Source organism: Anthonomus grandis, chromosome 22 (genome assembly GCF_022605725.1).
Source record: "Anthonomus grandis grandis chromosome 22, icAntGran1.3, whole genome shotgun sequence".
NCBI lineage: Eukaryota > Metazoa > Arthropoda > Insecta > Coleoptera > Curculionidae > Anthonomus > Anthonomus grandis.
In genome coordinates, this window is record NC_065567.1 from 44,329,682 (window position 1) to 44,354,437 (window position 24,756).

At 36.4% G+C, this 24,756-nt stretch overlaps 1 protein-coding gene across 1 annotated transcript in view; it reads right to left on the bottom strand.

The window, feature by feature from the left end:
- Positions 1 to 1,891: 1,891 nt before the first annotated feature.
- The window catches only part of LOC126748352 (voltage-dependent calcium channel subunit alpha-2/delta-4), a 167,730-nt gene continuing 144,865 nt past the window's right edge, over positions 1,892 to 24,756 (bottom strand). Inside the window, exons 19-24 of the mRNA XM_050457517.1 lie at positions 22,895 to 22,990; positions 19,988 to 20,255; positions 19,506 to 19,863; positions 15,085 to 15,346; positions 14,463 to 14,664; positions 1,892 to 2,595 (exon numbers count right to left, since the gene is read on the bottom strand). Coding sequence (XP_050313474.1) covers positions 2,491 to 2,595; positions 14,463 to 14,664; positions 15,085 to 15,346; positions 19,506 to 19,863; positions 19,988 to 20,255; positions 22,895 to 22,990 — 1,291 coding nt within the window. The 3' untranslated portion in view covers positions 1,892 to 2,490. The remainder of the gene's footprint in view (positions 2,596 to 14,462; positions 14,665 to 15,084; positions 15,347 to 19,505; positions 19,864 to 19,987; positions 20,256 to 22,894; positions 22,991 to 24,756) is intronic.

Genomic DNA, 24,756 nt, shown 5'->3' on the forward strand with positions numbered 1-24,756 from the left:
CGTGTTTTTGTAATACAACAAGCGCACCCTCGGCCCCTGGTCTCTTCCAAAGTGACTTCTCTGATTTACCTATATTAAGTATCTCGGTATCGTCTTGGACAAAAAACTTCATCAGCCACAAGATCGAAGTTGCCAGAAGACCGAAGCTGGAAAAGCCAAGGCACCGGCTTTAACAGTCTCTCTACTTATCTTGCTTACATAAGAATTAATTCATCCCGGCCACTGCAGCAGTTGATAGCATGGCACTCAGAATCATAACATGCGACCCATCGCTTGTCTACAAACACCGTCATCGAGTAGGACCTCAAAGCTGCCACTAAAGCCGACCGCACATCTAAGTTACAAAGGTGGCGCCACATTTGTCTTTCGACATAATGTCGTTCAACATTTTGTACATTTGCCACAAATGCGATACAAGCACGCACATCAGGGCTTAGTTCTGTTCCGCATTTGTAGCCATGTCTTCGTCTTCTGATGACGATAATTTTATGATGTGGCAATTATTAAGTCAAAACCGAAGAAAACGTTGTTACTGGGTTCATCCCTATAATAATGGTTGTTCCAAAAAGGGAAAACTAAAGTATCAAATCAATTATTTAATCATGATGATGAATTTCAAGCTTACTATAGAATGTTACCTGCAAAGTGTGGTCATATAATATTTCTCTACTTACGGAATAAATAAAATGGTCTATGTAATATCGTCCTTCATTTTTATTTTAAAACGTGACACGACACGCCGCAACAAATATCGGACAGGCTGATTATCCGGGGAGTAAACACAAATGCGGTGTGGCTTCAAATGCCTTTTGGTAGCAAATGCATCTTAGGTGTGTGGATCCAAATTAAATAACACGCGCGCGTTAAATACTGTCCGATACATTTGTGGAAAAGCATTTGTGGCGCAACATTTGTATCGTAGGTGTGCGGCCTGCTTTAGTACACATTGTTTCGGATGATAAAGAACAAGTACATCCTCGCGAAAACCATGAATTACGTTTACCCACTCATCAGGGACTCCAGCCCCTTTTTTGCATCCTACCAACGTCTGTCACTTTAGACTCTTGCTCCTGCTCCATTTAGGACACATACACTTTATGTATCATAGCTATTGAATATTAAATAATATTAATAAGAATATTAAAAAGAACGCCAGTTTTAAATCAATTCGGATCATCTGTTTCAGACTGCGCTTTGAAGAAATCATGAGAAATAATTTATTAAAAAAGAAATTTGTCATGGTTTCTCGAAATATGGATTTTAAATTCAAAGATTATATAAGAGATTTTATAGAGACCAATAATTAGTATTATAAAGCTGTTTTCTATTTTGATATATTATTACAAATATCGACAGAAAAAAAATCAGGTTGGTTTATTCATAAAGCTTTTCACCCCGTGCAAGTTTTACTTAAAACTCCACATATAAAGCATTAATGGTAAAAGGGGTTTTAAAAGAAAAGGAAAAATATAAAACGATATTTTGAAGTATACAAGTCAGACTGCCAATATGTATATTTACTATAAGGCAGGGTCGAACCAGTAAGTTTTAATTAGTTTGAGAATATACATTGAAAAATTAGTTTGATTAAGAAATTTTGTTGTTTACCGTCACACAACTCACTTATAACGCATTTAAGATAGAACTATAAAATAATATATTCCTAATAAATCTTTTACTGTAATTATAATTTACCTCCAACAGAGGTGCCAGAAATAATTGGAAGTTTCTTTTAATATCTGAATGTATGAATTTCGTCTTAAAAGGTAGAAATTTTTTAGTTTCAAAATTAGAGATGTGTTTTCATGTAAATATAAAGATTTCCTTAGCCCCATAGATTTTTTCCGTTTAAAAAAAAGTTATTTATTTATTGCACTTGAAACACCCTGTATAAACATTTCATTTTTATGCAGTTTATTAAAGGTTTCGTCATTTTAATTTACATTTTACAATTACTAATAACGTAATTGGCTAGGTAAATATTACACAAAAATGTAAACAAAATTAAATTGCAAGCCTATTATTGTCGCCCCATTCTTCCCTTACAATAAATCTTAATTTCATTATAAAATACTGGTTCTTCTAAACAATTCATTTTAAATGAATCTTCAATATTAAATATATACATTTGGCAAAATATTTAACAGTGGATACCTATAAAACTGAAATTCCGCCATATTTTCTAAACATGTAACTAATCTTAAAAATGATATGAGCATTATACAAATCTACTATATCATATGTATATAATATGTATAATTTACTAAGGATATTACAAAATTGCTATTATATTGAATGGGCATATGAATAAATAAGACTTATTTTAATAATATAATAAAAATGTGCTTCTTTGTTTTCTCATAGGCCCGTAAAGATTTATAGCTAAAATAAAAAACTTAATACGCACTTACGCACCTATTTTACTTCTTACATTTAGCATACTTAAATGCAGAGAGTATTTAAAAGCTAATATTTTACATTTATTTCCAATCACGTTATATATGAAATTAACAATACAATAATACCTAAACTTAACATTAAATTACGACCATATTTTAATGTTACGCTGCTGCCGCAGATGTGAATTTCTATCTCCTAAAAATAAATAACATAACATAATAAAATAACTTTCAAAAACACTAAGGTACAAGAAAAATTATTAGCTTTTATATAATAAAAAAGCATTTAAACTGATTCGAATGTCAATTCTAAAAGCCTGAATACCAATCCACAAATGTGCATTAAATAATGTAATCCTGTTTAACGTAACTTATAGAAAAAGGTTATATCGTGTTCTATTACTGAATATGAATGAAATTACGTATTACGAAATTATGTATCCATATCTCTGAAAGATCGGACCCTTTAGTCTAGAATTCAAACGAGTAGGTTTTATCATAGATGTAAATAGATCCGCACATGCAGAGCTATTTACATCTGTGGGTTTTACACCCTATATTTTGCTTTTAGCACCTTATATTCTTGACTACCCCCTCATAGGTCCCACGAGTTATATATGAGAAAAAGAAATAAAGATTAGCGATAAACCTAATCTTATAAAATATAGTTTTATTGAGAACAGAGAAGTGTGAAGAATATTCTTATAAGGTGAAAATATTTCCTTTAAAAGAAATAAGTTTATTTCATATAGGCAAAAAGAGAGTTAGACAAAAAGGCAGAGAACGCAAACATAATAAAGCGAAAGACTATGAAGGCTTGGTGTAAGTAAAATCTTTTTAGATCAAAAGGCATATTTCATTTAATTCATCGAATAATCTAAAAAAATGCTTCTAGCTTAAAAAAAATATATATATTGATCTATGGTTGACGTATAATTTTTAAAACGTGCCAGAAGTTTTATATTTTAAAAACGCTACTTATGTTGTTTTGATCCTTTTATTTCGAGGAAAATTTTTGATTTACTTTTACTTTGCCCATAGTACTCCAGAACGTCAATAACTCAAAATATTATATATATTTATATTTTGATTAACTCAACACAACATTAACTTAATTATCAAACTTAAACCAAATGTGGCACTGTAACAAAGAGAACGAGAGAGTGCGAGAGTTGGATCATAAGGGACCAACACCTATTAGATGTTTCAGAAATAGTAACTTTTTTATTGATAAGGAATCTGTACCTGGGCAATCAAGGAACGATGGTAATAGCCTAGACAAAAATAACTTGATCAAATCATCGGATCTCGTCTTCTATTTCTAAAGAGAAAATTACATCTTTCTATAAGAGCATGCGAGAGCTTTATAATCTTTATTACATAACTTTCATTGTCGTCTGAATTCCCAAGCTGTAAGAGGCACCTGAATATGGGCTATAATGTTAGAACCTCTGAAAGTACTGGAAAGCAATGCGGAGACGAAGCCTTGGTTACTCTAAGTGCCGTCCTAAGTCTTAAGCGGTTAACGTTGAACAGGTCTGTTTTTATACAGTATGTGTCAACCAAATCGAATAAATTAGCTAATAAATAGACGGGAGAGTGTTTGAAAAAATGCTCCAACACGTCGATTGGTTTTTATAGTTGCGCATTTTTTTTCATAAAAACTTTTTATACAGGGAGTATCAGATAACGGTGGCAATACCAACTTGCTTAGTATTTTTTTTTTTTTTTATGGCAAACACAAGCACAAGAGGAAACTCCTATGTCACTCTTGGAGTGGTGCTTGCGCGAAGATATTTGTGGGCATTTATCTTGAATCGCTGTAGGTTGTATGCGTCGGGAAATATGTGAGGTGAAAGCCCGTTCCACAAAGAAGATGTTCTCCAGATGAATGAGTCCCGATACAGCGACGTCCTTGGGGTAGGCAGGTGGTCTCGATGTTGATGAGCCGCAACTGCTAGACGCGTCCTTCTTGCCGGAACAGCCCTGGGTGGAATCAGGTCTGCCAGCTCAGAGGAGCACTTACCGTGATAATAACGGTAGAATAAACAGAGATCAGCCCCCTTTCTCCTGTGCTCCAGACTATCCAGACTCTTTGTCAGTTCTGGTTTGTCGATAAGATGAATAGCTCTCTTCTGTATAGAATCCAGCAGGTTTAAACTATGCTTGGGTGAAGAGCTCCAGACATGCGAGCAATACTCGAGGGAAGGGCGTATTTGAGCCTTATAAAGAGTCAGCAGCTGTTCTGGTGTATACAGTTTTTTTCGTTTTGAAAAGCACTCCGAGTTTTTTGGAAGCCGCCCTGGCGACCTCGGCAACGTGGTCATGCCAAGATACACTGTTGGTGACCTCGACTCCTAGAAGATGTAAAGATGATTTCATTGGCAATGTTTTCCCTGCCATAACCAGCTCCGGGCCACCAAGGTTAGTCTTTATCGTAAATACTGCAGCCTGCGTTTTTTTAGCGTTAAAATTGACCAAATTGTTATCGCCCCATTCCAAGATTGCTCTAATATCGTTGTTGGTTGAAGCTATTTGTTGCTGCCTAAGATTCTGAGAACTTACGGTTGTCGTTGGTTTGGCGGACTTAAATGTAGAAATAAGTGTGCTATCGTCCGCAAAGCTGTAGATTGGATTGACAGTGGTTCCTAGCAAATCGTTGATATATACCAAGAAAAGGGTGGGGGATAGAATGCATCCTTGAGGGACTCCAGCGTTAATGTTAAATTTGTCGGAGAGGTATCCATCGATGGCTACTTGGATTGTTCGTTGTTCAAGAAAACTTTTGATCCAATTCAATAATCAGTTTTGTATGCCGATTGAGGAGAGCTTGGTTAGTAGTCCATCATGCCATACTCTGTCAAATGCCTTGGAAATGTCAAGAGCGACTGAGCGGGACTCGCCGTGCTTCTCCATCGCCTCCGTCCACAAGTGTGTGACGTAGGCCAGAAGATCGCCGGTGGATTTCTTTCGGAAGCCGTATTGATGATCGCTGATTAGTCCAGATGATTCTAGATATCTTAACAGTTGTTGGTTGACTGCTTTCTCCATAATCTTCGATATTACTGGAACTAGTGCAATCGGGCGGTAATTGGAGGGCATCGTCTTCTTACCCTTTTTGGGTACAGCTTGCACTCGAGCAGTTTTCCAGCTTGTTGGAAATTGGCCCTGCTTATACGATGCCGTAAACAGTCTACATAAGGGAGGAATCAATTCGTCTGCACGACGTTTTAGTATTAGGGCTGGAATTCCATCGGGTCCAGTAGCTTTGTTGGTGTCTACGCTTTTAAGAATTTTATTTATAATTCGTTGGGGAAACGAAATTTCTCCCATCGATGAATTTACCGTTGGCAAATGTGGCGGTGTTTTGCTTTGCGAGTGCAGAGTAGAATTGGACGCGAAGAGTTTACCCAGTAAGTTGGCTTTTTCCCTTGCTGTTACCGCGATAAAACCATCATCTGCTGTTAGGGGTGGCAAGGCCGACTTAGCAAATCCTTGACTAACGGCTTTCGATACCGACCAGAAAGATCTTGTTCCATTTGGGCAGTTTAGCAGTTTGTTTTTGATCCTGTTGTTGTGACTCTCTTTGCATTCATCAATAATTCGCTTGCAGATATTGCTGGAGGCTAAAAAGTTCCTTCGATTTTCGATGGAAGGATGTTGACGCCATTTGCGATATGCTGCGTTTTTAGTGTTTACTGCCTTTTTGCAATTCAGGTTGAACCATTGCTTGTTGTTTGATCCGCATTTAGTAGAAAAAGGGATATAAGCTTCCATTCCTGCCAAGATCGTCTGTAATTTGGTTTGCACATTCTGAGATGTTATTGGTTCTAAAGCAGACTTCTTTCCAAGGGAATGAGCGATAAAATTCCCGAAGATGGTTTCTGCTGATTTATAGTGCCATACCTTCCGCGGCATCGGAGGATCCTGCGTTTTAACCTCCAACTGGCAAGAGACTGTTATCAATTTGTGGTCTGATGTTCCTAGGGGGGCATGTACTGATACTGTGTACGAGTCAGGGTCTGAAGCCAAGACCAGATCTAGGAGACTCGCGAACTCGCCGTTTCGATCGGGGATTCTGGTAGGTTCCTCCACAAGCTGCGTAAGCCCGCATATGGTGGCAAATAGCTCAGCTTCTCGTCCTTCATCGTCGTTCTTGTTGCAGAAGCGCAGCCAGTTGATATTGTGAACGTTAAAATCACCCATGACGATGATTGCTGTGCTTGGGTGGTCAATTTGCAGATGGTTAATGCAATCAACCAGGTTCAAAAAGAGCCGTCTATATTGGGTGTCGCTTGGTGGTCTGTAGATACAGCAGATAAATTTCGTGGCACCACTGGCTATTATTTTGAACCACATGACGTCGAAATCCGCAGGTTCAAGCGTTTCCTCCCACTGGCAACTCCAATCGTTCTTGACAAATACTGCCAATCCAAAGTTTAGTCGAAATCGGGTGTGTAGGTCGTATCCAGGATAAATGAGGTGAACATTTGTTGGTGAAGGTTTCACCTTTATTTCTGCCAATGCCAGAATGTGAGGCTTATTTGATTGCAGGTGTTGGTGTACTGCATTAATATTGGTGTTTAGGCCTCTGATGTTTCAGAAATTGATTTTTAGGCTTTTTGATCCGCCTGATGGGCCCCCCCGACCAGCCTTCGCCCGGAGATCTGAAGGGAGGCGAGTTTACCTCCGGAAACTTTTCGTCGTGAGGGCGCCATCATGCATTTACTTTTTTTCTCCATTTCCCCTTTGGAAACCGGACACATCGACATGGCGGCGAAACGTGAGTTCCATCGAACCACTTCACGCCGCCTAAGTCCTATGTGGTGGTATTGAAACGGGCGCTGCAAGTGGACAACATCTAATACCAAAGGGGTTGCTCCTTTAATCGCCTTTTACGACAGGCAGAGCATACCGGAGGGCTATTCTACCCCGGCCCTCCCCGGGGGAAAACATAACAACCTATATGTTAATTAATTTTTAGATTCCTCAGATCATTTTAGACATATTTTGTATACAATGTCCTATACCTATCCTTGACTATTTCGGAAATATTAAGTAAAATTCAAAAAATAACATTTAGAAAAGAAAATTATTTATTTGCCGAAAATTGTTACAACATATTCAAGAATTTATACATAATACAAATCTAAACAATAATGTCAATGTAGGAGACGTTCAAAATGCTCGCCACGAACATCTTGGCAACACCCTACCCGTAAATAGGAATTTCTTCTAACGTTACTCAACATCTCAATCATCGTAATCATGTCTTCGTAAGTCAGCTAAGTCAGTTTAGTGAGTTTAGTTTTGTATACAGTAGTTTTCACATATCCCTATAAGAAAAAGTCTAATAGCATCAGATCGGGAGACCGTGCTGGCCATTCCATCGATCCTCGCCTCCCTATCCACCGATCTGGAAATATTTAGTTGAGGTACTGCCAGACATTTATTTGGTAGTGGGGTGGTGCTCCATCTTAACCCATTGAACCCATATCATACTCGCTGAAACTTGTGGGTTTCCTGGATCAGGATACAAGTTGGGCAACATTGGCACTATATTATTTTGAAGCAATTCTAAATAATTATCGCCATTCAAATTGCCCTCAATAAAAAAGGGACCTATGATCTGATCTTCAATAATTCCTGCCCACGCGTTAACCTTTTCAGGGTATTGAGTATTGTCTTCTCTCGTCCAGCGAGGATTTTTCCTGGACCAATAGCGGCAATTTTGACGATTGGCATGACCGTGAAGAGTAAAGGTGCACTCATCAGAAAACATAACATGTTCTAATTTGATCACATTGCTATCTAATATTGCCATTATTTGTTCACAAAAAGTGAGCTCCTGGGTGGGTATAATTTTATAGGGATGCATTTTGTTTTCTTTTAATAGTCTAATAACTAATTAATAGCTAATATCGAGTACTGGGGCTGCTTTCCGAGTAGATGTATGTGGGTGTTCCTCAAACTCAAGCATAACAGCTAATTTGGTATCCTCACTTCTTGCATTGGCAGCTGCTTTTTTTACCTGCCTAACATGGCCCAGTTCGCGGAATTTCTTTTCTATTTTATTAATTGTCCCTTGGGTTAAAGGCGGCAAATTTGGAAATTTTTAGTGAAGTAAGCGAGCTACTTCCATTTGCGTCCGTATATTATCTCCATAGCCAATCATCTGTAGAATTGTTATTTTGTGCATTTCTGTTAAATGAACCATTGTTCTGGCTTGTAGTTAATGAAATTCAATCGACTATAGCAATGACGACTACTTCTGTCATGCAACATGAGTCAACATTAAGTCTGGCATTTTAAACCAAAGTAAACAACAATTTTTAGTTTTTTTTAAATTCTCATATCAATAAAAAGGAATGTTGAAATAGTTTTTGCTTGCTTTATCATTACCAAGACCTAAATGGGCAAGAAGTATTAAGTGAGTTGTAGAGAAACTTGAAAAATAAATAATTTTCTTTTCTAAATGTTATTTTTTGAATTTTACTTAATATTTCCGAAACAATCAAAGATAGAAAGAAAGAAAGAAAGAAAATGTGCTATATTACGTAAGAATAATCTTGTGTATAAGCGTCCTACAAGCTAAAAAAACAAAACAAAAATACAATTTCAAAAATTGACAAAACAATGAACAAAATTAAACACAAGAAGACAAAACTTTTTGAACATACTTGAATTAAAGATAACTAAATAAAACAATCAATTACTAAATAAAGGTAAACTTGTTGACAAAGCTAGAAAAAAAAAACTTTCCAACATGTCCAAGGTTAAAACCTATCATTAAAAAAGTCATCCAGGTTATAATATGCCTTAGCCAATAAAAGCGTCTTTAATTCTCTTTTAAATTTCTTAACATCCGATATATGTCTAACACATAGAGGAACATGATTGTAAATTTTTTTACTTATGTAAATTAATGAGTTTTTGGTAAGGGAATACGTAGGAATAGGTAGGGGAACATCATTCATCGAACATCGAGTCAAATGCTTAGTGTCAGAGGGTAGTTTGGGAATTTTGTGAATAAGAGCAGCTGTTTCTAAGATAAAGAGTGAAAAAAGAGTTAGGTTTTTTCAGAAATGAAGAGGAGTTTGCAAGAATTTCTTAACTTAGCAGAACACAGGTATCTAACTACTTTTTTTTTGAATAACAAAGACAATGTTAAGTAGCCCCTTATTGGTTAAACCCCAAAAAGGCAAGCCATACCGAATATGAGATTCAATAAGTGAAAAGTACACTGAACGTGCAACTACCCCTCCCAGCTCTTGTTTTGCCATTCTTACTGCAAAACATCTAGAAGATAATTTCCCAGCTAAATGTAAAATATGATCTTTAAACCGAAGGCGACTATCAATGGTAATTCCTAGGAACTTGCAGCACTCTTTATTCTGCAAGAGGGAATTTTCGTCAAACATCAGATCCTGAACATCGCACTTAAACCCCATAATAGACGTCTTTCTTACATTAAACACGAGCCTGTTGGAAGCACACCACCCTGATAAAATCTGAAGGTCTTCAAGGATACAAGTCTTAATATAATCAGAATTTTTGTGGCCCCATAGTATGGTGGTATCATCAGCAAACTGAACCACCTTGCCCTGCAGTTTCAATGAACTCAAGTCATCCACATACAGTAAAAATAACAGTGGTCCCAACACTGAACCCTGGGAAACGCCGCATTTCAGGGATCTAGAAGCAGACAAACGCCCAGACACTGTAACCTTCTGAGTACGATTTGATAGATAGGACTCAAGCCATCGCAACGCTACGCCCCTAAAACCATATTTATCGAACTTAGATAACAGTATTCCATTATCCACACAGTCAAATGTTTTGGATAGATCACAAAACACTGCCGCCAATGACTCTCCAGAATTCAAGGACACATAGACGCTCTCCAAAAAGCTAAAAACAGCATCATGAGTCCCTTTACCGGCTTGAAATCCAAACTGATTTGCAGACAACATGCCATTATGATGTAAAAAGGACAAAATTCTGTCTTTTGCAAGTTTTTCAGCTATCTTAGAGAGGGTAGACAAAATAGAAATGGTACAGAAATTACAAGGCTGATCCAAATCTCCACCCTTATGAAGAGGGATAACCACTGCCTCTTTTAAACATGAAGGAAAAATGCCAATATGTAAAAAATTGTTTATGGCAGAAACTAAAGCATTTAAGGCTGAATCAGGCAAAAAGAGTAACAACCTCGAAGATATCCCATCAGCTCCAGATGATTTATGGTTTTTTACGCGTTTGATTTAATTTTTTACTTTGGTAAGATCGACAGGATGAAAGAAAAATGAATGCTTAACCAACACTTGTTGAAGATAGTGTAAGGGATCAATGTTACTACGAATGCCCTTGAGCAAGATATTAGGTATATCACAATAATAGTCGTTTAAAATGTCAGGTCTTAAATCCGGTTCAGATACTTTTTTATGGCAATGTCTAAAATCATTAATAATCGACCAACACTCTCTTTGCCTATTTAATGACATATTTAAGCCATTTATATAATAATTAGATTTTGCTGCTTTAATTGTCTTTCTGTACAGACTACGGTATTTCTGATGATATACAAGGATATTTTCATTTGTGGTATATTTGCACAATTTAGTCAAAAAACGGAGGTTTTTAGCTGAAATTCTAAGGCCTCTTGTAACCCATGGTTTTCGTTTCTTAGTTTTAAGCCTCATTTTAGGGAAGCACTGATTGATCTTATCACACAGAACTTGAAAAAATAAAGTAAGTGGGTCAGAAGCCGTTTCAAGTGCATTCCAATTTACCGAAGCTGTAGCAGCAGAAAAAGCATTTAAATTTCTTCTGCTGAAAATTCTTCCCATATAATGAGATGAAGATAATACAGTATTATATGGCATTTTAGCAAGAACAGCTTCATGGTTGGAAATACCAGATGGGAATACTGTGCATAAAACGTAATCAAAATTTGTACAGAAATAGTCAATTGTAGTTGCAGATGAAGAAGTTATTCGTGTGGGAGAAAGAACGTGCATTTTCAAGTCGTAAGAATTTAAAATACTTAAAAGAGAAGTACGTGGCAAGGTTTCATCAGGGTAGTTGATATTAAAGTCACCAGCCAATATAACCTTAGAGTGTAGAGACAACTGGGATAAAAGAGAATCAAGTTTGTCCAGAAACATAGCAATATCTCCTGTAGGTGGCCTATAAACACAAAGAATATATAAATTAAAACGCTTACAAAAAGAAAGAGAGAATTCAAAAACATTCTCTAACAGAAGATTATCATACTTATCAATATTACAAAAAATCGTTTCAATTGTTTGCCTAGCCAAGATCATGGTTCCTCCATGTATAGATTGTTGACGACAAAAATTTGATATAGGAACATAATCAGATATTAAAAAAACATTCACTAGGCCTCAACCAGTGCTCAGTCAGAAGTACAATATCATGAAAATTACATGTGTCCAGCAAAAGATGAAGCTCATCCATCTTGTTTCTTAGGGATTGTATATTAAGAATAAAGATACTTAAGCTTTTCGAAGAGCTAATTTCAATATTACTAGTAGAATATGAACATGAATGAGATTCAACCTTCGTGGATATGTCTATAAAAAAGAAGAATTCAATTCACGATCAGCAATCAGTTCAGACTTTCAGACTTTCAGACAATTTATTCGATGAAATATTAATTTTAAAATATTTGAAAATATGTGCATGTAATAATGATACCAAGTCTGAACCAAAGTTACTGGCGTGATTAGACTCTAAAATCCCATACAGATTAATATTTTTTGCATGAAAAGTATGATAAAAGGCCTTATTACTATTATAGATAACATTATGGTTTAAATAAGTATAAGGGCTTGTCATCACTAAAGTGTTTGTATTAACACGATTTTGAATTAAATTTTTTAAAACATCAGATGAAGAACAAATTCCATTTAACATTACTATTAAAAAATCTTCTTTCGTAAAGTCCTTAACTAAATTTGATGCTGTCCTAATCACTTCACTGCTTGAACTGCCCGGCTTCAGGAAACACTGGACCTTGTAATAAGCTTCAAACTTTAAACGTAAATGTTTTAGGAACACTCTGCTACAATTTCCACCAACAAAGAGAAGCCGAGGTCGACTATCGTCAGGTGTATTTGGCCTAGTTGGTAGCTGTGTTGGAGAATTAATAACAACAGATTTAGATATCTGTAACTGTTCCTTCAATGCACAAATGTCGGAATAACAGGTATCTTTTTCAACTTCCAACACCTTTACGGAGTCTAACATCTTCTTATTTAAGTTAGTTAAATCGTATATGTCTTTTTGTAGCAAGTTTATTTCAGTCTTATAGGTTGAAGACTAATTTTCTAATGTTTTTATCGTTACAATTAAATTTTTATTTAGGATATTTAGCTCGCTAATTTGTGAATTGAACTTAAGACTTGCCCTTTCACTCACTTTCAGTAATGCCAACAATTCACCTTCTTTAATTTTTAAGTTTTCCAATTCAACTTTAAGTTCTTCATTCCGTTTATGCAGATTTTCCAGGGATGAGGAAAACTTCTTTTCGGCCTCCGATACTTCATCTTCAAAAACCATGCTGTTTCTTCTCATTCTCTCTATATATCTATCCTTCTCTTTCAATTCTGTCAACAAATCATAAATCTTTTGCTCATTAATTTTTCCTTCCTGACCTCTTTCATTAAAATCATCTTGACATCTTTGTGAGCATAAAAACCCATAGCCTCCCAGTTTTATGGCATCAGAATTTCTTTCCAACTTGGGTGGAACATTTAAATACAAGAGATGCAGCAATAATTTGAAAAATCCCTTTTTTGACAACATTTGAAACTGCGGTTCATTTTAGATTATAAGGAAATATTAAATTGAAATAAATATTAATGGTAAAAACAGGAACTGCAAGTAAACAGTAACTTGAACGTAAACCCAACGCAGGAAACAAACGTACAACAAAACACACAATTGCACGCCCTACGGTTAATGTTCAATTATTTCAAGTTAAGGTTAATGGTAGCCAGATAATTTTTAATTTAGTCAAAACAGGAACTGTTTATAAAACAGAAACATTTACTGATGCAGGAACTTAATTAGTTTTTTAAGAAACACTTGTACCGCGAAAATATAGCACGTTAATGTAAACACACAACACTAGATCAAAACAATTTAAATTAAATCAAAACGAATCAAAACAAAACAAAACTGAGCACCGGCGCGGCGCCTCCTACGAGTATAGACGTCTACTCTGTACGATTGCTAAACCGATACTCTATCGATAGGTGTAGGACATTGTATACAAAATATGTCTAAAATGATGATCTGAGGAATCTAAAAATTAATTAACATACAGGGTTTTATGTTTAAACTTAGCAAGTTGGTATTGACCACCGTTATCTGATACACCCTGTTTAAAAAGTTTTTATGAAAAAAAATGCGCAACTATAAAAACCAATCGACGTGCTCGAGCGTTTTTTTCAACGCGCTCCCATCTATTTATTAGCTAATTTATTCCATTTGGCTGACACACACTGTATACCATAAAACGTTTATTTTTGGGTGCAAATACACCTGATAGCAGTCCCTGTGAATTTTTTCTAAGCTGAAAAAAGTTTTTAAAGAACGTCATTTGGGGAGTTTAGAATACATCCAAAAGTATGTTACCGACATACCAAAAATCATACCGGTTGAAAACATCCACATCGAAACGATTTGCCTCATATTTTCCAGCATTTCTAAAAAAGTTGCATTCACACTGTGTAAACAAGCACGATTTTTTTAAGATCCGTTTAGTGTTTTAGAGGATGCGAGGATGCATATTTACTTCGCATCTTCTAAAACGTTAACTAACAAAATGCAACTGAGTAACTTAATATTAAATTTACTTATTACGTTTTACTAATTATTATTTGACTTACTACTGATTACGTTGATAACATATTTCTTTTACGTCAATTGTTTTTATTTAGTAAAATTTGAGTATGAGAAGTCAAATTGACGACAGTGATGATTTTATATCTGATCTTAATTGCAAGGTAGGATGAAACTAAATTGTATATTTACCTCAGGATGATAATTAATACATTTTAAGGGTCGGTTTCGATGAAGACTAGGTCGAGGGCGATGCGTACAACCATTCGAATCTTTAACTTCATAAGCAAGTTCTTGTGGTGCAATACTTAATTGCTTGCTTCCACAAGGACACATAGTATCCACAACCAAAAGTATAAGATTGCTGTGTGGAATCTTCTGGACACTAAAGGGTCTGAAAAGAATAAATTATATTGAAAAGTTATATATATGGAAGTTATATAACAATAATAATTTATTATTTAGAATTTGTGTAGGTGTTAAGTAACTCAAGTCTGATGATGGCAAGAACACTTAGACCGAAATGCATCACTCCTGAAATTAGAGGATTAGCATTTTATTTGTGGAGAAAAGACTTCCCCTATTAACTTTTTAATATTATATTGACTTCATTTCAGAATGGACTTTTTCCTTAATTAATAGAATAAATTATGCCTATCTTATTAACTGAAGCGATGAAGTATCGAATACTAAAAACCCATTGCATTAAAAATCTTGTTAATTATCTATTTTGTAAAATAAATGGGTTTTTGTGATTCGATCACTTATCGCTATATATTTATATTCCTATGAAAACCATATTTATTCTACCTACCTCTCACATCCCGTGATATGACAGTTTGTTAGTTTTCCTTTTAGAGGATTATTTTGTCCACTTGTATTAAGCCTTTCAGGTTGTAAAACATAAAGTTCCACTTTTCGATCGCAAGACCGAGTGCCCCACTGACCAAGATCCACCCCTTCAAGAGGATCCGACTCAAATGGTGGTATGAAATCCACTGGAGGGGCAGGGACGGGGTTCTGAATATTTATGATTTCATCCCCACCAGGATAATCGTAGTCATAATTTATTTCATCTATGAAACAAATATAAATACTTGAAATACACTGTATACGGATACAGTTTATACAGTGACCGCCTAAAGTTCCGCATAAATTCGATAGAAATTAGAGACATAATTTTTTGAGAAAACGCTCGGACCCGTCGATTTTTATTTTAAGCTGCGCATTATTTCACATAAATTTTTGTATACAGGGTGGAACAAAAAAAAAAGATATGAAGTCATCGGTTATTTTTTTAAATTGAATGCTGTATTTTTTATTGAATTTATCAAATATAGGCGAAATTCCAAGCAAGTTTCGTATAACACACTCTATCTCAAAACTCAACTGTTTCAGAAATATTTACATTTAACCAACAAGAAAGCAAGTAAGTACGTCTATTTACAAATTAAGATAAGATGGAGGATAAAATGTTATAAACTGTGAAAACTCTTATTAATGTATCAAGTATTCAAACTGATCCCCATTTACTTCTTGGTAGAAAGCAAGACGGTTTACAAACTCACGTAAAACACTATCAATTATTTCGGGTGATATAAGTCTAATTTCATATCTAATTCTATTTTTCAAATCTTCTACGTTGTTTGGCTTCTCAATATAAACTTTACTTTTCAGGTACCCCCATAGAAAATAGTCGCAGGGATTTAGGTCTGGTGACCTGGCCGGCCACTCTATTGGCCCTCTTCGTCCAATCCATCTTCCTGGGAACACTGTATCCAAGTAATTACGGACATCTCGAAAGAAATGTGGGGGTGCGCCGTCTTGCTGAAACCACAAATTATCTGTCGGGACAGCAAGGTCTTGTTCGTCTGGGTACAGGGCAGCCAAAGCAGGGATAAGATCTTCTTGAAGAAAATTCAAATAGCGTTGTCCTGTTAAGTTTTCTTCGAAAAAGTATGGCCCAATTACTTTATTTTCCACGATACCAGCCCAAACATGTAAGCCGGGGTTACTTTGTCACGTCCAGTAGCGTGTCATTGTTTTTTTTATGAAAGGAAAAATGTGCGGCTGCAATTTAAAACATAATGATAGTTCTTTTGTTACAGATCCAAATAACTAATTAAACCATGAGGACCTACGAAAAAAACCCCTGGCAGCCGGCCATATGCCAACTATAGCGAAGAAAATTTAGAAAAAGCAGTGGAGGCCGTTCGAAGTGGTATGAGCAAAAAACTAGCGGCCCAAACCTATAGGATCCCACGTATGACTCTAGTCTATAAATGCCTTGGAAGGCACCCAAAGTCTGTTGGACATCCGACAGTCCTCAGTAAGGAAGAAGAAGGGTTAATATCAAGATACCTTGACAAAAAGGGTAAAATACCTTGATAAAAAATACCTTGACAAAAAGGGTATTGTTATACCTGTATTAAAAGACAACACCCCTGGGGATGATATGGTTAGTGCTTTCATCAAACGAAACAATTTATCTGTTCGAATAGTCTCGAATATCAAAAGATCCCGATCCTCAGTGGACCAAGAGGATGTTTTGAAGTTTTTTGCAAATATTACACCTGCATTATTAGACTCTAGTGGGGATCATATATATAACTATGACGAAACAAACGTCACTGATGACCCCGGTGCTAGAAAAGTCATTGTTCCAGGAAACTCGAAAAGGGTCGAATGTGTCCAAAATCATTCCAGGACAGCCATTAGCATAATGGTCTGTGGTAGCGCCAGTGGAGTCTTGTTGCCGCCCATGGTGGTATATAAAGCCAATAATATTTATGAAAACTGTTGTAAAGGCGGCCCACCAGGAACAGTTTACAAAAATAGTCCAAGTGGCTGGTTTGACGCCAACTTATTCGAGATATGGTTTAAGGAAATTTTACTTCCACATGTCCTAAGAACAAGAGAACCTGGAAAAAGAGTGATCCTCGTAGGAGACAACTTGGCCAGCCATTTTGCTCCAAGTGTCGTACAGGCAGCACAAGAACATGATATATATATGAGCCCGTTTCCTACCAATGCCATAATCTAATGCAACCATTAGATGTGGCGGTATTCGGACCAATGAAGAAGAGATGGCGTGATATTCTCGGAAGCTGTCGAAGAGAAAGTCGATATCCTGGGTCAATTCCAAAAGAACAATTTCCCAATTTACTGAACAGACTTTGGGTAGCCATTAGTGACACAGTGTCGCAAAATTTAATATCAGGATTTCGCACCACCGGCTTATATCCATGTAATGCGCAAGAGGTTCTACGAAAACTTCCCGATACTTCCCGATTGGGAGAACATTAGACGAAAGTTTAGTTGAGTTGTTAAAAGAACATAAGGGAGTTCAAAATCCCGAGAAGAAAAGAAAACGAGGAAAAAAATAGAACCAGGGCAAAATGTTTCATCCATCACTTCCTTAGAAGTAGGCGATGAATATTCATGGCGAGAGCGCCATGAATATTGTCGATGATGATGCAGAACCATCCACCTCTAAAGGAAATTCGAAGAGCGCAACAAATAAATCAAAGTTGGGTGTTAAGGGTAAAGAAAAAAATCTCCCATTAAGAAAACCGACACGAAAAATAGATGATTCAAACAAATGCGGCATCTGTAAGTGTTTGTGGGAAAACTACAAATATCGAGTCGAATGGATAAAATGCTGCAAATGCCAAAAATGGATTTGTGGCATCTGTAATAATGATAGTAGGGATCCCTATTTCATTTGTGATAGATGTGAAGATAGTTCGGATGAAGATCCCTCTCATACAGACGAAGAAGACGAATATGTGCCTAACTAAAGTCTAGTGCCTTAACGTTTAGTGCCGTATTGATTAACCTCAGTGAAGTTTTCACTTTTTGTTTTGTTGAGTTTATGTTAAGTTGAATATTTTTGTATGTTTACTACAGCATTAAGGTTGTGTATCAAAGTTCCTGTTTATTTAGGCATTAATTGCCTACTACCTACCGATACCAAAATGTATGTATAAGTTTGTTTTCTATTTTCTTGTTTTGTTTTCTGGTTTGTTCACTAGAAATAAATATTTTTCAACTTTTGTATAAGCAAGTTGTTTATTTTTCGTGTTTTTCACCATTTGGATGTTAAGAAAAAAATAGGTACCTACCTATATGACACACGCCAATATATTTTAGCCCCATATCTGGGGTTTCTTTATCAGTATAACGTCGTTTAAGGTGTTTTAAACGTTAATTAAACTTTGTGACAAAGTAGCCCCAACCACGGGGTTACTTTGTCACCATCAATATATTTTTTTTAGCTAAATCGCTTTTTATAAAAAAAAATTAGCATAGTTGTAGTTGTAGAGGATGGTTTCGTCGGTATACTCATAATTTTTGGCCACCCAAATTCCGAAGGATACCGGAGTTACAAGTAAAAGTGTGTTCCAAAGGTGACAAAGTAACCCCGGTTTACGTAATAGATTTACGGTACTGTGTATGAGCCTCAGTTGTCCAGTGTGGATTTGACACTGACCAGTACCGACAATTTGGCCGATTTACGACACCGCTTAAACATTTAATTCGTGTACTAGTCTAATTTTATAAGTGTGGTATTTATTTGCTTTTAAGATGCGTCTTACTGACGTTCCGGCTATATTATTATCAACTGAAATTTGTGAAGTTGCATGGTTTGGATTTTCTTTGATGGAGAGCAAAACGTTTAATTTTGTTTCTTCAGAAATTTTTGGACGACCTGATCTTGGCAAATCCCTAACATGATCTGAAGTTATGAATTTGTGTTCTATTCTACTAACTGTTGACTGAGAAATAGGATGGTTTGGGTATTTGGCATTAAATAGTTCACTTACTTTTTTTTTGCGTGCGCACTCGATTCCCGTACCCTAGCATCATCAAAATTTGTATTCGTTGGGTTTCCGTTAAATTGGCCATAATTTATTCTGATAAACTATTCATTTTTGAACTGACAGTGACATTCGAAAATGGAGATTCTTTACAAGTGCAACCATGGAAATAGAAACAATTGGCAGTGTTTATAACATTCTTTTTATCCTCGATTTTACCTTAATTTGTAAATAGACGTACTCATTTGTTTTTTTCATTTAAATGTAAATATTCGAATGTAAATATCGAATTCATGCGGAACTCTAGGCAGTCACTGTATGAGGTGTACATACAAAACGAGTTTTCAATTTAAATTCGATTTTTTAGGGGTGAGAGCTACTTAGTGATAGGAGAAATTAGGAAATAGCAACATACCTTCTTCTTGAGAATATGCAAATGCTGTAGCATATACTTTTTCTAGCTTTGAGACCAGGACTACCAATAGTTGAAAAATAAAATTAAATGTATATTGAACTGGAGCTGCAAGCTGCACTTTTGAGCCTTTTCCGGTGAAAGAGTTTCGATTATTTGAGCAAGACCCTTGATAATCGTATACAGAGACTTTTTTATAAATCCGATCCTGTACCAATGAATCCATTATTGTTCCATCGATTTGGCCAAAAAATCTGCCAGTATGTTCGATGTTTTCAGAAATAATAATAAAGCCATTATTATCCAAGACGTAGCAATCTAGTTGATCACTAGCACAGGTTTTCTTGCATGTAGACGTACACTAAAAATTAATATTTATTATTAATATTCAACATTGAAAATAAAACAAAGTCATGCAAATACAAATAGTAGACATTTCATATAGTTTATTAAAACTAAACATGATTTAAAAACTGAAATAATACCTTCGATGTAATGTTTAGAAAATGCGCAGCTATAGAAGCATGAGCATACTGAAGTCCAACCACCGCGGCTGGAGCTCGATGACCTTTTGACTCAACGAAAACAGCATGCGTTGCAGTAAGCGTAATACTATGATTTTCTGCCTCACCAGGATGACCCTCAGCAAATGGCACAGAGAATACAAAACTCTCTGGTTCCACCGAATGTTGATCAACAGCCCTTTTGTACCAGGATTCATCAATAGCTCGGGCATTTCGTTGACTAAATGAACTGAAAATTAAATAAATAACTTGGAAGCTAAATGCAAAATAAGCGTCATTATCTTAAACAAAAAATGGTTGTGAATAAATCTTATCTAAAATTAGAAAAATTATTTTTCGAATTGTTTTTAAGACATTTGTTGAAAGACGCATAAGTTTACAACTTATGATAGCATTAATTTATAAGAAGTTTATAAGAAAATACAGAAATAGTTTTTACACGGCAGTTGAATACGGCTTAGCGTGAATAAAGCTATTGGATATTTTGCTAGATTTTTTGTTCATTTGCACTGGCTTTCCACAACAAATATCTTTAAAAATTATAAGCTAAAGTTAAATTAATGTTAAATTATTGATAAAGTAAGAAATTATAAGATTTATCCTTGTCTTGATCAAAGAAAAATACACAGTTCTGTCAACTTCTGGACCAAGCTCCCGAACAGCTCAGTCATTTCGAAACTTAAAGGTTATTATCAATTATTAAACTAAGAAATTTAATGTCACTGTAACTGGTCAGCAAATTCATCATCTTTAGTCAGACAGCCATGATACAAGTAACAGACATCGACTTAGTTTCTAAAAATTCATTAGGAGGAGTCTGGCATCAAACTCCAGGTCCTACTAGCAAAAAGCGGTATCGGCAGCAAAAAGTCTATCAGCATTCTTTTTTAATATCAAGATTTGCAAAATCATTCATATACTGTAGAAAGATTGGTTTTAGCACTAAGCAAGAACCTGGAACAACAAAGTATCTGGAATAACCATGTCCTATTACGAGCCAAACTATGCATTGATATTCAAGATAATTGAGCATTTCAATATCTTAAGTAGAGTAGATAGAAGAAAGATTGGCTTTAGGAAATACATCTTTGTAAATTGGTATAATACTGAGCCGCGGCTCAGAACCCTGTTTGGTTAGCTGAATAGAGGCCATGCTCTCGAAATGTCATGTATCTGCCCAGCTTAACAACAGGATGTCAAAACGTTAGCTGCTAGGGGCTGCCCACAGGGAGGAGTACTGTCCCCTACCTTGTGGTGCCTTGTGATCGACTGCCTTGCGTATGGTGGACATATGGTGACTCTCGGAGGTCTCAGGATTAACCGAGGAAACGTAACTTTGGCACGCCTGTCTCCTAAGATCCTCCACTAGATCTACTCGCGCATTGTGAGATCTTCTCATTGTTGGTTTGGTGGCCATGTACGGAGAAAGCGAAAATTCGTGCTCAACTGGACAGAGTCCAACGTCTTGCATGTCTCAGCATAACGGATTCCATGCGAACGGCGCTAACTAGAGCGTTTGAGACTCCGCTGAGCCTTCCGCCTCTGGACCTCGTTGTGCAATTCGATGCAATGAGGACTGCGTACAGGCTAGACGTCCTCAGAGAACTACATGCTGGCGAGACCGGTCACGCAAAAATTTGGTCACGGGCCATACAGGAATGTCCTCTCCTTCTGATGGGCAGGACTACATGGCTCCAGTGACTGTGGACTGCGAGGGATTCGTGACGCACATTGCAGGTAGAGAGGGGTGGCAGCATTCCAACAGACCTGCATTGCTAAATAGGGGGACCATCTGGTACACAGATGGCTCCAGAATGAATAACAGAGCTGGATCAGGGCTTTGTGGTGGGATCCCACATACCAGTAGGGCATACTCGCTGGGGAAGCAGGCCACAGTCTTTCAGGCCGAAGTATTCGCTGTATTAAAATGCGGACAGAAAATCCTAAGCTGCGGACACCGCAATACAGTCGTATCAATATGCTCGGACAGCCAGAGCTGCCATTAAGGCTATTACGGCCGCAAAGGTAAGCTCCAAGCTTGTACTAGAGTGCATAAAAGTCTTGAAGAAACTGGTGCAGGTTGGCTGCAGGGTCCAGCTCGTCTAGATACCTGGCTACGCAGGCCATGCAGGTAATGAGGAAGCGGACTCTCTTGTCAGACTGGGATCCGCGAATGTGCCGATGGGGCCGGAACCCATAATTTGTATCGCCAAATTCGTAGCGGTCGAGTCACTGAAGGATCTGCTGGACAAGTGGACCCACCGAAGATGGACTAGAGTCCCCTAGTATAATACAAGCCAAAGCGCACATCGGAGGGCCCTTTGCCTGTCTATAAAAATCTACTACGCCAAAAGACGCAAAATTCGGCTAGTGACAGGTCTTTTAACCGGTCACTGGCACTTAAGAAGCCATCTCCATACCATCGGTACTGCGGACAACCCGGAATGCCGGTGGTGCTGTGAGGAGGATGAAGCCATTGAACATGTAGTCGGAGAGTGCCTAGCACTCACGCGCGCAAATTCAAATACTTGGGTAACACTTTCAGTGCACCGAGTGACTTTTCTAAGTCCTTCAGACCAGAGAGCCTTATCCGTTTCTCTAAGGCCGTTGGGCTCTGCTAACCCCCGGTGGGGCATGACGGGTCCATCAGGAGACCTATATGCACAACTGCCTTGGCAGCCCACTGTTTCGACAATTTCAATTTCAAATTGGTATAATTTTTGCACATTTCAAATAAAATGAAAAAGTTTCTTAGTTCAAGAAATGCTTATAGCTTCAGTTAAAACAACTAAGGATTTATAAGGGAGTTTTTAAAAGAAGGCAGGTGCTGAATATATTTTTCTTAAAAATATAGTTGAAATTACTTACGGATCTTCAGTGGCATTTGCGAACAAGGTCCAACGAAGAAGCCCACTTCTCGTTGCGACAAAAGACATAATGCTTCCATAAATATCATATCCTTGGCTGCAAAAATTAAATATTTAAATGCCCACAAAATAAATTGTTTTAAATGTTTTTAAAACTTGTACACTACCGATATAACTTGTATATTTTATTAGTTATAATTTAAATTGGTTTAAATTAAAAGGTCCCAGATTCCACTACTAATGGTAGTGAGAATTATAATATATAATATGTAACTAAGAAAAGATATATAATGTATTATATTTTATTCCATTGGATTTCTAGTAATTATTGTTATTATAAAATTCGATTCGTGGAAAATAGTTAAACGAATGCTCGACATTCGTGTATCTTTTATTAGATTTCGATTTGGGCAAGGCTGGACGTTAGGGAAATTGTTGTAGGATCATTGCCTTTTATTTTTATTACGCATTATTCATTTTTATAAATAAGTAATAAATAAAAAAAAAATCTATTATGGTAAGGACATTTATTAATTTATTAAAAGGCCCTAAAAATGGCCGCTACCGCATAACAGACATGCATCTACCCATATTTGATGCAAATTGCCTTCAAATCAACATTTTAAATAGATAAAGAAAATCAACTGTCGTTCTTTTCGATATTTCAATTATAAAAGAAAGAGGAGCGAAAAAAGCAATTTTATAAAAATAAATACAGATTTAATTAAAGCTGTCTTATATGATGTGTATAGGAATTTCACGTCAGTAAACATCAAAAAACTCCCCGTTCTATCTGGGAATACCTAAACTTTAAAATATTTTTCCTGTATATAATAAGAAACTGTTTAAAGTAATTGGCTACTTATCATTACTATTTTATCATACCGCTTGAGCAAGATAAAAAGAGATATTCTCAGGTAGAAAATAGACCTTATGTTAGAGCAAGACATCATAGAGGAGTGTGATAGTCCGTGGGCAGCTCCTGTGGTCATGGTTGATGGCTCCATGAGGGTTTGTGTTGATTACCAGAAGCTAAATGAAATGATGACTTTCTGCAGTATACAAAACAAATAATATTTATGACATTTGGGCTTTTTAGATTAAAAAGAATGCTATTCGCCCTGAAAAATGCTCCTGCTATCTTTCAACGGCTTATTGACAAGTTTAAGGCTGGTTTAGATGTTAATTTGATAGCGCACATTAATGATCCGAAACTTTTGAAGAGCATATAAAGGACCTAAATGTAGTATTGACGAAATTGCAACAATTTAACTTAAGAGGTGATAGAAAAGAGTTCAATTTTGTTGGTTCAAGTACCTAGAACATGTTTTCATTTTTATGGGCACAATAGTAAATCCTGATAAGCTTAAGGCAATAACAAATTTGCTGCTAACAAGTCTCAAAGATCTAAACGAGGTACGCATGTTTGTTCAAACTTGTTCCTGGTATCAGAAATTCGTGCAAAACTTTGCTGCTATCGTGAAACCCTTAACGGATCTCGCAAAAATGCATCATGGACTTGGGGTAACCGCCAGAAAGGTGCGTTTCAACGACTGAAGGAATTATTGACTAGTGTGCTAGTTTTACGATAAGTAAATGAAAACCAACCCTTTATTATTGCAACGGATGTAATAATACAAGTGACTATCCGTTTCAATAATAAAGTGGAGGAGTCCTTATAGGATAAAAGGCCTATTTAGTACGCTAGTCGATTACTCTGTGCAGCTGAAAGGAACTACAGTACAGTACAACGGAAAGGGAAGCACTGGCGGTAGTTTGGGAAGTAAAAAAATTTAGAGGATAGGTCAATGATAAGGCCAAAGCTTCCAAAATACTTATGATGAGCTATCCTTAGAGCATCTT